Source organism: Sturnus vulgaris, chromosome 1, assembly GCF_052056855.1.
Source record: "Sturnus vulgaris isolate bStuVul1 chromosome 1, bStuVul1.hap1, whole genome shotgun sequence".
NCBI classification, from domain to species: Eukaryota; Metazoa; Chordata; class Aves; order Passeriformes; family Sturnidae; genus Sturnus; species Sturnus vulgaris.
Genome location: NC_142243.1, coordinates 60,399,654 through 60,409,775, shown reverse-complemented (window position 1 = coordinate 60,409,775; position 10,122 = coordinate 60,399,654). Strand labels below are relative to the sequence as shown.

The 10,122-nt window shown below is 39.0% G+C and overlaps 1 protein-coding gene across 2 annotated transcripts in view; it reads right to left on the bottom strand.

The window, feature by feature from the left end:
- Positions 1-2,414: 2,414 nt before the first annotated feature.
- Positions 2,415-10,122, bottom strand: part of AMPH (amphiphysin) — a 126,150-nt gene continuing 118,442 nt past the window's right edge. For both annotated transcript variants that reach the window (XM_088167845.1, XM_014892605.2), the window contains 4 exons: positions 9,948-10,085; positions 8,452-8,718; positions 6,075-6,176; positions 2,415-3,592 (listed from right to left, as the gene is read on the bottom strand). In XM_088167845.1, coding sequence (XP_088023971.1) covers positions 3,485-3,592; positions 6,075-6,176; positions 8,452-8,718; positions 9,948-10,085 — 615 coding nt within the window. In that variant the 3' untranslated portion in view covers positions 2,415-3,484. The remainder of the gene's footprint in view (positions 3,593-6,074; positions 6,177-8,451; positions 8,719-9,947; positions 10,086-10,122) is intronic.

The following is a 10,122-nucleotide window of genomic DNA, read 5'->3' as shown; positions in this document are numbered from 1 at the left end:
ATCTAAACTACCCATCACAGTGGCTTTCTTTTGATGCCCTTTTCCCTGTGACAGCAAGACACTATAAAATTTTTGTTAAGAATGAGCTTAATGAGACTTTGATTTATTTAACATCTTTCTGACATTAGGGCATCAGTAATCAGAGCATCCTGGAATTGAATGCCATGCAATCTGAGCAGGACCGTACCCCTCATCCTCCCCTCCTTCTTCTGTGGCAGGGACAGATGCCCAGAGGAAGGAAACAAGGTAGGGAGAGGAAGAGGAGAGAATGGACAGAGGTGTTGTTCAGCTTACACAGTTTTCATTATTCATGAAAGGCTGTAAAACTGATAGATGAGCTGCAAATACACAATTCATTTGTTCACTCACACAACATGTTTTTCTATCTTCATTACTTTGTCTATTTTTCAAGACCACACCATGAATAATCAGTCCGTAGGATCAGGAGATTAGATCCCTAAATCTTTCAAAGATTTATTTTATGTAGAATTATAAATTACACCTGTTCAGAAAGGTTACTAGTGTATGCTCTCTTAGGCAAATAAGCCTTTAGAGAAACCAAGATATGCTGAGTTTTACAATCACTCTGAAAACACAAAATTCAGTAATTTGCCAAGTGCAACACTGTTTGTAAATCAAAAAAATCCAAGTAAAGGCAGAAATAATTTTGGGCTGATATAATTTCAGGCAGAGTGTAACTCAAGTTAATGCAGTGTAACACAAGTGTATCATGTATGTAACAGCAGTACATCCTGGAAAGTATTTCCCTTGCTTGCCCTAGAATAAAGTTTTATACATCACAGAGAAATACACTTACTGCACAAGACTCACCTCAGGAGCTGCAGACATAAGAGAGTATCATCCTAGTATAGGGAATTTTGTGAAGAATTTTAAAGACAATAATTTTCCTCATCCTGTCTTGCAGACACTTGTGGCTCTGGGTTGTGTGTGTGAGATGTGAAGACATATTCAATGTCAGAATGGTATGCCACATACACAGTAACCTGCAGCATTTAAATGACAAATCACAAGCAATACCACGGCTTTGGAAACATTACCAGCACATCCTGTTGCCAACAAATAATAATAGTACAATGAAAGCTCTTTGCTGTACACCAGACACTTTTCCTATCTATGTGCAATCCTAAGTATACTTGAAAACCCTCTGTGAATCTGGCACATTGTGCTGTACCAAGGAGATTGGAAGACCAAGGGTGTTTGATGTCAATTCTTCTAAAACCAAGAGGGCCCCTAATAGCAGTAACTGCAAGCAATGCACACCTAGTAAAAGAATACTTTTTGCTGATCATAGTAAAGCTTCGGGCTGATCATAATGACATAATCATAGGGTTGGGACTGTCACACATAATGGTCTCACTTGATAGTTGGTCCCTTTCAAAGAGGTGGTGACACAGTGTCCACAGAGGAACTGAAGTTCCATTGTCCAGTGCTGGGCTTTCCCAGTGATATGTAGGGCAGCCATTACTGAAATGCAAGTGTTGAGATGCAGCTAAGCAAGAAACTGGCCTGGAGGTTATCATGAGTATCACTGTAAACCAAGTGCAATAGGTCATTATGATCATCACAAAATGGTGTGCTGGAGTCTGGAATTTATTATTGTAACTAACAGACCAAAAGCAAGTTTTGTCCTTGAAGAGATTCTTGGCCCTAGATCAAACCTGCTGAAGGAATGAACAGAAAACCAGAGTGCTTTCCTGTAGCCTCCTTACTCAATGGATATTTCAAATCCAAAATCCCAGCTGTCACAACTGACCCATCCAGCTTCTTCACAAAACACAGCTATCACTGGACTTTAAAACCTACTGAGAGAGATCCTGAAAAACAGAGAAAAAAATCAACTCTTCTCTTCTTCAAGAGGCACAAACCCCCTATTTCTCCAACTGAGATTTAGCAAATTAGAAATGGAGTGGAAATAGATATTGTTTGCAAACAAGATGACCAACGTATAAATGAAAAATAATTGAATTCATAGGAAAATATAGATGTTCTTAAATATTTGCAGCTTCCATGCCTCAGCAAACACAATGGAGCAGATTTGTGGAGAACTTGCTTTCCACATGAAAAGAAAGTGGACAAGTGAAAAATTACTAAGAGGTAGAAATCTTCTGCTAAATGATGGTTAAATACAGACAAACTCCCTTTCTCAGTGGACAGATATTAGCTGGTGGTCAGAGTCAGGAACAGGAAGAGCAGCAGAGAGATGCTCAGCTGGGTTTCAGACCTTTTGGAACTCTGGCCACAACTCGGGTTGAGAGCAAGAATTTAGATGTTGTACCTGTTATGCTGTATTCCTTTGGAGAAAGAGGTATTAAATTAAGATTAGATTATAGAATGCAATGTATAAATTACATGAACTTCTTACAAAACTTCAAAAGCACCACAGACGAAACAGCTTCTTTGGACCAAAGGTTTATTTTTAATGACACAGCACTGGAAAACATAAGTTACAGATGACTTTTTGATACAGGATACATTATATATCATCTTACTTTAAAAGGTTCTGTGAAGGTATGCTGCATAAATACATATAGTGAAAATATATTGTGTTCATTTACTCTCAGAGATTAGTTCTGTTTCTTTTTGAAAATGGTATTCAGCCAATTAAATAAAAAAGTATATATTAGCATCATAACAACTCCACCCTCCAGGTTATCTCATTGTAACTACTGCAGCTGGAAGAGGAGACCGAGCCATGCCTTCTCAAAGGTTAGCGGCTTTGAACATGATGTTATTCATCATCTAAGAATGAAAATTTCACATTACAAACACAGATATTGTATCATGTTTTGGCAATGGAGCTGCTCGTTTTGCTTTGAGCAAAACTGTTTCCTGTAATGCCAGACAGTGAAAGAGCAATGCATGTACTGGATGATACTACACAGCCAAAGAACTACAATGAAGTCGTGAAAATGCATATATAGCCATATGCACTTATATATACACATAAAAGTTCTTGTGTATATATATTATGCATGTCCAAAAATAACACTGAAAAAACGTTGCAGTAGTTAACTATCTTTTAAACACATGAAACTTATAATAGTTTGACCTCATAACTACAGGATAATTAATTAAATCTTCTGCAGTGCAACGGAATACAATACACTTAGTGCAGAGAAGTTAAGGTTTTGGTATTGAGGAAGCTAATTTCAGATTTCATGGGAAAGGATCAAATACAGGATCACCATAGCTCTGACGAAGCACAAACAAATCTGTCTCCACATACTCGTGAACAAATAAGGACATTTCATTTTTATCTGATTTTTTTTTCCCGTATACTGCTTCAGCAATTACAGCTTAACTGTTTGCATTCATGCTCATTTGATATGTTTCAACTAGCTTTGTCTGGCACCAGTCTGTAAACCATTAACAGCTTAAACCACAAAAAGATGGGCTCCTGTGTTTCAGAGAGGTTAAAAACCTACTGTCTGAGCTTCATACTACATTTGTCTGCCTGGGAGAACTACTCCAGATGGCGTGTGAAGTTCTCTGGGAAAAGTCCTTTATAACTATTTACATCTCTGTACTGAAGCCACTCCGATTCCTTAATGCCAGTCAGCCAGCCAGCCTCCTGCAAAGAAAAAGACAGAGTCTCTTAAATTTCAGGTCTCCCCACATTCCTCACAATGAGCTTCAGACCTGAAGATGTTTCAGAATAACACGGCTAAAAGGTTTGGTGTTTTGGTTAAAAAACAGCCTCTAATTTTACACAGACCATTTTCTCTGTTCTGCCACACGACAATTTTGTGAGAAAAAGTGACTGCAAGCAACGGTACAGCCTTTATCCCATCTAACTCCTGGCTGAACTTAATGTTCTACAGGGGGGAATAATAGTTCTGAATCCTAATTTTTTTCCCCTGAGTTTTTTTTTCTCATTCATGCAATTCATGCATTCATCAGCAATCAGAAGAAAGAACAGTCTCAGGAGTTACTATCTCTAGAAAAGATGTAATTATTTTTCAAAAAACTCCTGGAAACCTAAACCAGGACTTGACAAACAAAATATCAACAAATCATCAGCAGTCCAAGTATACAAAAGAGAGATTTCTTATTGGAAAATACTGGGATCTCATCTCACTAAGAAACTCCTTACCTTTTTCCTTTAAAAGATGGAGCAAAGCCATGGCAAACAGAATTTCTAATGTTGCCATTTTATTATTGCACAGACAGTACACATGGAGATTGAATAGCTTGAACAGATCATCACATACACCATCAAGTCACGATTGTGGGGTAGCTGCATGTGCTGGTGGGGGCTGTCTAGCCCCAAATAATCAGATCATTAAAGCAGATCCAGTTTATTACAACACTGGTTGTGTACATTTAAATGGGGACATGTTTTTGAAGCATGTGGAATATCTACGAGATAGAGGAACTGCAGCTGTTTAGCACAGGCAGCATAGACTGTAGAAAGGAATACACAGTTTTACTGGATAATAACTTCAACACAAGTCTAATGGAAAAAGCCACTGGGGGGACTGGTTTGCTTCAAATGGAGGTTGATGTTAAAAGGTGTATTGGAATTACAGCTTTAGACGGGTCAGTTTTGAAGGAGAATAAAAAATAACAAAGATAAGTCTCTACAGAAATCAAGAAAGTACCTGGCAAAAGACGAAGGTATTGAGCTTTATGGTGATGTTAAACATGAAGGGGAAATATGTAATGCCCAATAAATACACTAAGAGAATGGCTCCAGAAACATGAATACATAAAGGTTTATTTTCTCCATCACTGCACACAATTTACTTCAATTAGTGCTAATGGGAATTTCAATGCACACTAGAAGAATTATACTTCATGCACTCACCAAGCATTATCATGTATTTAACATCCAATATCCTAGCAAAACCAGACTGGAGTCAGAGAGCACATTTTGCTACCCTTAGTGTCCTATTCTGCAAAGATTGACAATTAAATCAGTTGAACTGCCCATGAGGTAAGGCAGTGTAATCTGAGTAGGGATAATAGATTTTATTTCAATAAAAAGAGCCATATACCTACTGTAGTATAAATATTTTGTTCTGATATAAGTAAAAAAGCCCCACTCAAAAAAGCCAAGTATTTGTACCTTGAATTAAAAGAAAGCACAGCTGAGAGGACTGATAATTACCTATCTTTGAAAAGGATCAGTCTGCAAAACGATTTCAGACAGTTCTCAGGACTCCTATGTGCTTAGGACATTAGTATTTAGGCCTATTTGAAGAGATACTCTTCATCCAGAGCAGAACTCTTGGCTACCTGATCAGGCAGGATCCAGTCTCCCACTTCTCAACCCTCAAATCAGCTGGGAGGTTTCTTACCAACAGGCACTTACTTACTGGCACTAACATGTGCCCATGGGGTGGCTGGTGCTAATAGTGCACAGTACAGTCTTCTCTTCTAAAGCAACAGCCAAAATCAACATACTTCACTGCAATTCAGTTTAAAAGATAGAATACAAGAGTTTAAAAATTCACCTGAAATGCAATGTTGGAACAAAATCAGATGCCTTAAATTAAATTAAACTGTTGTTTAATTCAGGTTCAGGTTTCCAAGGGGCAAAATTATCTTTATCAGAGACACCTAACACAGAGCAGCATCTCTAGACTTTTAGGCTACAGGACACCACAATTTGGGTGCATTTTTAGTGCTCTCTGTGGGTGAATTTACATTATTTCTACAAATCACACATGAAAACTCTAAACATTTAGGGAGCATGTAATTAATTCTACTGAAGTGTTGACAAGATGATACAGAACAATTTAACAGTTTGTAGGTCATTCTCTTCATGAAATCTTTGTGTACCTGTGTGTCAGTATAATATCCACTACAATGTAGCACAAAAAAACCCCTTAAAAATATGAAGAGGTCAGATCCTGCTAATAACATGTATCTGTGACTTCAGATGTAATAAACTGTGCCATTTAGTCTCAAACTACATACAAAGGCATAAGTAAAATCTTTGTGTTTTCTTACAGTAATGTAATTTTGAATACACATTTCCATTAACTATCTGTAAGAAAAAAAGTTTAGACAAAGAAAAACATCAACAAAAGCCAGAATCACGTTTTTACCTGATCAGCTGTGGTCTCAGAAGGAATCACTAGCACAATATCTCCTCGTTTTAAATTAAGCTCATCACTGTTAGCTGCCTCGAAATCGTGTAGAACTTCAACCTAAAGAAAATAACACCACACATATAGATGTGATCTAAATTTGCTCAACAAAACTATCTGTTAAATCTCGATTGAAAAAAAATTCATCATTATGCAAACATAGGGCTATAGACAAGTACATTCAAATTATCATAGAACCACGGAATGCTAACAGGTTGCAATGGACCTTAAAGATCATCTGGTCCCAATCTCCCCTGCCATGGCAGGGACACTTTCCCCTAGTTGTTCAAGGCCTTATCCAACCTGGCTTTGACCACTGCCAGGGCTGGGGCACCCACTACCTCCCTGGGAAACCTGTTCCAGTGTCTCACCACCCTCACAGTAAAAATTTCTTCCTAATGTCTAATTCAAAATTTCCCCTCTTTCAATTTGTATCCATTACTCCTTGTCCTACAAGGAAGTACAGTTCCTGATGAAGATTCCCTCTCCAGCTTCCCTGTAGGTCCCCTTCAGATACTGGCAGGTTGCCAGGAGGTCTGCATGGAACTTTCTCTTCTCCAGGCTTAACAGCCCCAATTTTCTCAGCCTGTGTTTGAGGTGGAGCTGTTCCAGTTCTCTTATTAACCTTGTGGCCCTCCTTTGGATTTGTTCCAACAATTCCATGTCCTTCTTATGCTGAGGACACCAGCACTGTATGCACCACTCCAGGTAGGATCTCACAAGAACAGAATCACCTCCTTTGATCTGGCATAAATTGATAATAAAGGCACTGATTCATGTCATTCATGTCACTGATTCATTTTATGCATTTCCTCAGAAGCAGAGAAAACTTAAGAATAGTTTCCTTTCCTGAGACTATCAGAAGAAACTTAAGATCCTTTCCTAAGATTACAAGATCTCAAGGACAGATGATAATGCAACATCCCACAAGCCCTGCCTCTTGGACAAGGCCTGCCACTATCACTTCTGCCATGTAAGGAACTTCCTTCCATTCTCCATCATCATTATGACATCTGCAAGAGAGGTGGCAGGATTTTACAAATAAAATTGAGAAAGATTTTCAGGCACTTATATTCTCTCATTTTCTTGTTGTGGCCACTGTTGTATTACTCTTCTTGTAAAAATCTATAAAAATTTGAGTCAGTCATATAGTATCCATTGGTAAGCAAAGAGGTGAGTAATGGGAACCATACTTAATGACTGCCCTGGAAGGAACTGCCACTTAGGAGCAGATGGGCATGCCAAAAATATCTGCCTTTCAAAGGGGTGAGCATTCAAACATTGGCAAGATCAGCATGTCATTGTGAACAGACCATTTTAAGTAAATGGTTTTTATCTCCTTAAAAACCAGCTAGTCTAATTGAAAGAAAGTGGCATTAAGAACCAGATGGCAAGCATACATTCTTCTTCTCTATGTCTGACCCAACAGTGGAAAGAAAACAAAAGATGAACTATGTCAGCATGTTTGAGTTGCATGATACTGTTTACCTTTACCCTACTGTTATCCACAAAGTTTGCAGAAAATATTGAGCAATGAGAATAGACCAAAAAGAATGGCATACTTAGAGAGTGCTATGGGACTAATTAGTCTGAACTATGCAAATTATAGTAGGAAGCATGTAAAGTTCATCCATCCTCAAGGTGCTTTTCTGCTGCTCAGTGATTCTAAATTAAAAGTATTTTCAAAGAACCTTGTGAACTAGGAAACCCTGGGGGTTTTGCCAGCCAAGGAAAGAACTTCTCTTATGCCTCATTAAATTTTTCTGTTTGATTACCCTAAGAGTTTATATTATTACTAAAGTTACTGAATGACATTTTGGCTTCATTACCATCAACTGTAGCCATGGGTTTCAATAGAATCAGTACATCCACTACAGATTTTCAGGCCAGAAAAAAAGCCATTTTAAAAATGATCTCAGAATCATAGAATGGTTGGGCTTACAAGGGACCTTAGGGATCAAATATATTGTTAGCATATCAGATATATCATTAGCATATATCAACAATATTCCTGATTAACTATGTGGCAGTGCATTTTTGTTCAATATATTAATTTCCATCAGTCATTGGGTGAGATTCAAGGATTCTTGTACTTCAGTGAATCTTACAGCTACATAAGGACATGCACAGCAACAAGCACGCAGAAAATGTATCTTCTAAAACTTTATTTATTAAGCAACAACACTATATTACAGTTGTAGTTGCATGTATTTTTGTGTGCACGTGGCTGATAAACTAAGAATCCTTTGCCCTCAAGAAATCATGACACTACTTGTGCAGACAAGACACACCCACAGAAGCTGGGGGTATCTAAAAGAAGAATGGAGAAGCAGACCTTATAGAGAAAACCAGGTGGCACTGCTGAAGCTGCATCTTCTGCTGCAACGGGCTGATCCTGAGAAAGCACAGCCTGGATTTCTTCAGCAGGTTTCTGATCACTTGCAGCTTGGGAAGTTTCACTGAGAGAAGTGTCAGTGACCTGAGCGCCCATCTCTGTTGTGACATCTTTGGACTCATTCATGATGACTTCGTGTTCTTCTCCCTCCCCCTCGTTGTTTGATGCTGGCTCTATTACTACTGAAGGGATGCTGCTGACCTTTTCCTGGTGGAAGAAAACCAAAAAACAATCCCCCTCAGAAAATAAATGCAAACCAGTTTACTACTTTATTTCAAGCAGGAAAACACTATTGTTTGTTTATTGCATAGGGCATATATGGGAATGAGAATTTGGTTTTTTCTCCACCACAAATTCTTAAGACAGAAAACAGTATTTGTGCAAGAATGCCAAGGAATAATCCCCTCCCTGTTATCACTGGTCCCCTTAGTCCTTCTAAACCTACTTTACGCATTATTGCACTAAATAATAAAAATTCTCTGCAGGTAGCTTGGGCATCATTTTCAGTGTTCCTGGAAATTAGTATATCTTTTTCCTTCACTCTGCTCTTTAGTTTCAGCAGGTTTGAGTGAAGCCAGCATTTCCAGTAGTCACTGTATGTTTCTATTTTGAAATTGAAGTCACCAGGATAATAGTGATAGAAGGTGACAGAAGGAAATATGACTTATTTCTTTGACTGAAGGGATCTCTCCAAATTTACAACAATGTAACTGGGAGCAGAGAAGGCAAAAAATCTAAATAGCCTCTGACCAATCACAAATCCCAGTAAAAAAAAACATTTAACAAAATTTGTTGGAGTACCCAACCTGAAAAAAAACATGTTCACTGATCCTCTTCCAGACCATCGTATCCTGAAGCACAGATGAAATAGAATATGCAATGAAATCAGGTGGTAACTGGCAGCCCAGCAATAGGGTCTGCTCTAGTAGGTGTTTGCCAGCTCCTCAGAGGTTGCAGAGGAAAAGGCAGCAGGCCAGATACAGATACCTGGCTTGACCACCATGACTTTCAGGAAACAAAGTAATGCTATTGATAGGACATGGTGCCAGGATATAAGAAAAAATCCAATTGTTTCTCTCCCTATTTCTCCAAAAGGCCCTGTTATGCTCTATGTTATCTCCACAGAGGAGCACAGAGAGACAGAAGTGGGGGATAACCCAAACAATATGCTGTCCATGCTGCTCACAGGGCCATCATAGGTGCTATCTCCACAAGCCTAGGGGAGTACAGAGACACAAATGCAGGCACAACCCAAAGTAAGGACTTAGAAGAAAGAATACCCTGTGTGAGACCTTCCTAGAGCCATCCCAAGAGAACATCAACCTTGCTGCTGGTTGAACCTGGGGGCACAGAGCAGCAGTGGCCTTGCTTCTCTCAGGCTGCCGAATCTGTCTTGATTCTCCTAACCCACTCTCCCATGCACTGACATGAGTTACCTGAGACACATCAGCCTCTTTTTCTTCTCCCTGAGGTTTGTCACCTTCAGCAACATCCTCCTGCTCAGTGGTGGCAGCTCCTGCTGCCACAGCCGCACTGTCTTCTGATGCTGCAGTCCTCTCACCAACAGGTACCACCTAAAGGCAACAGAAGGGAGGGACCTTTCAGGATACA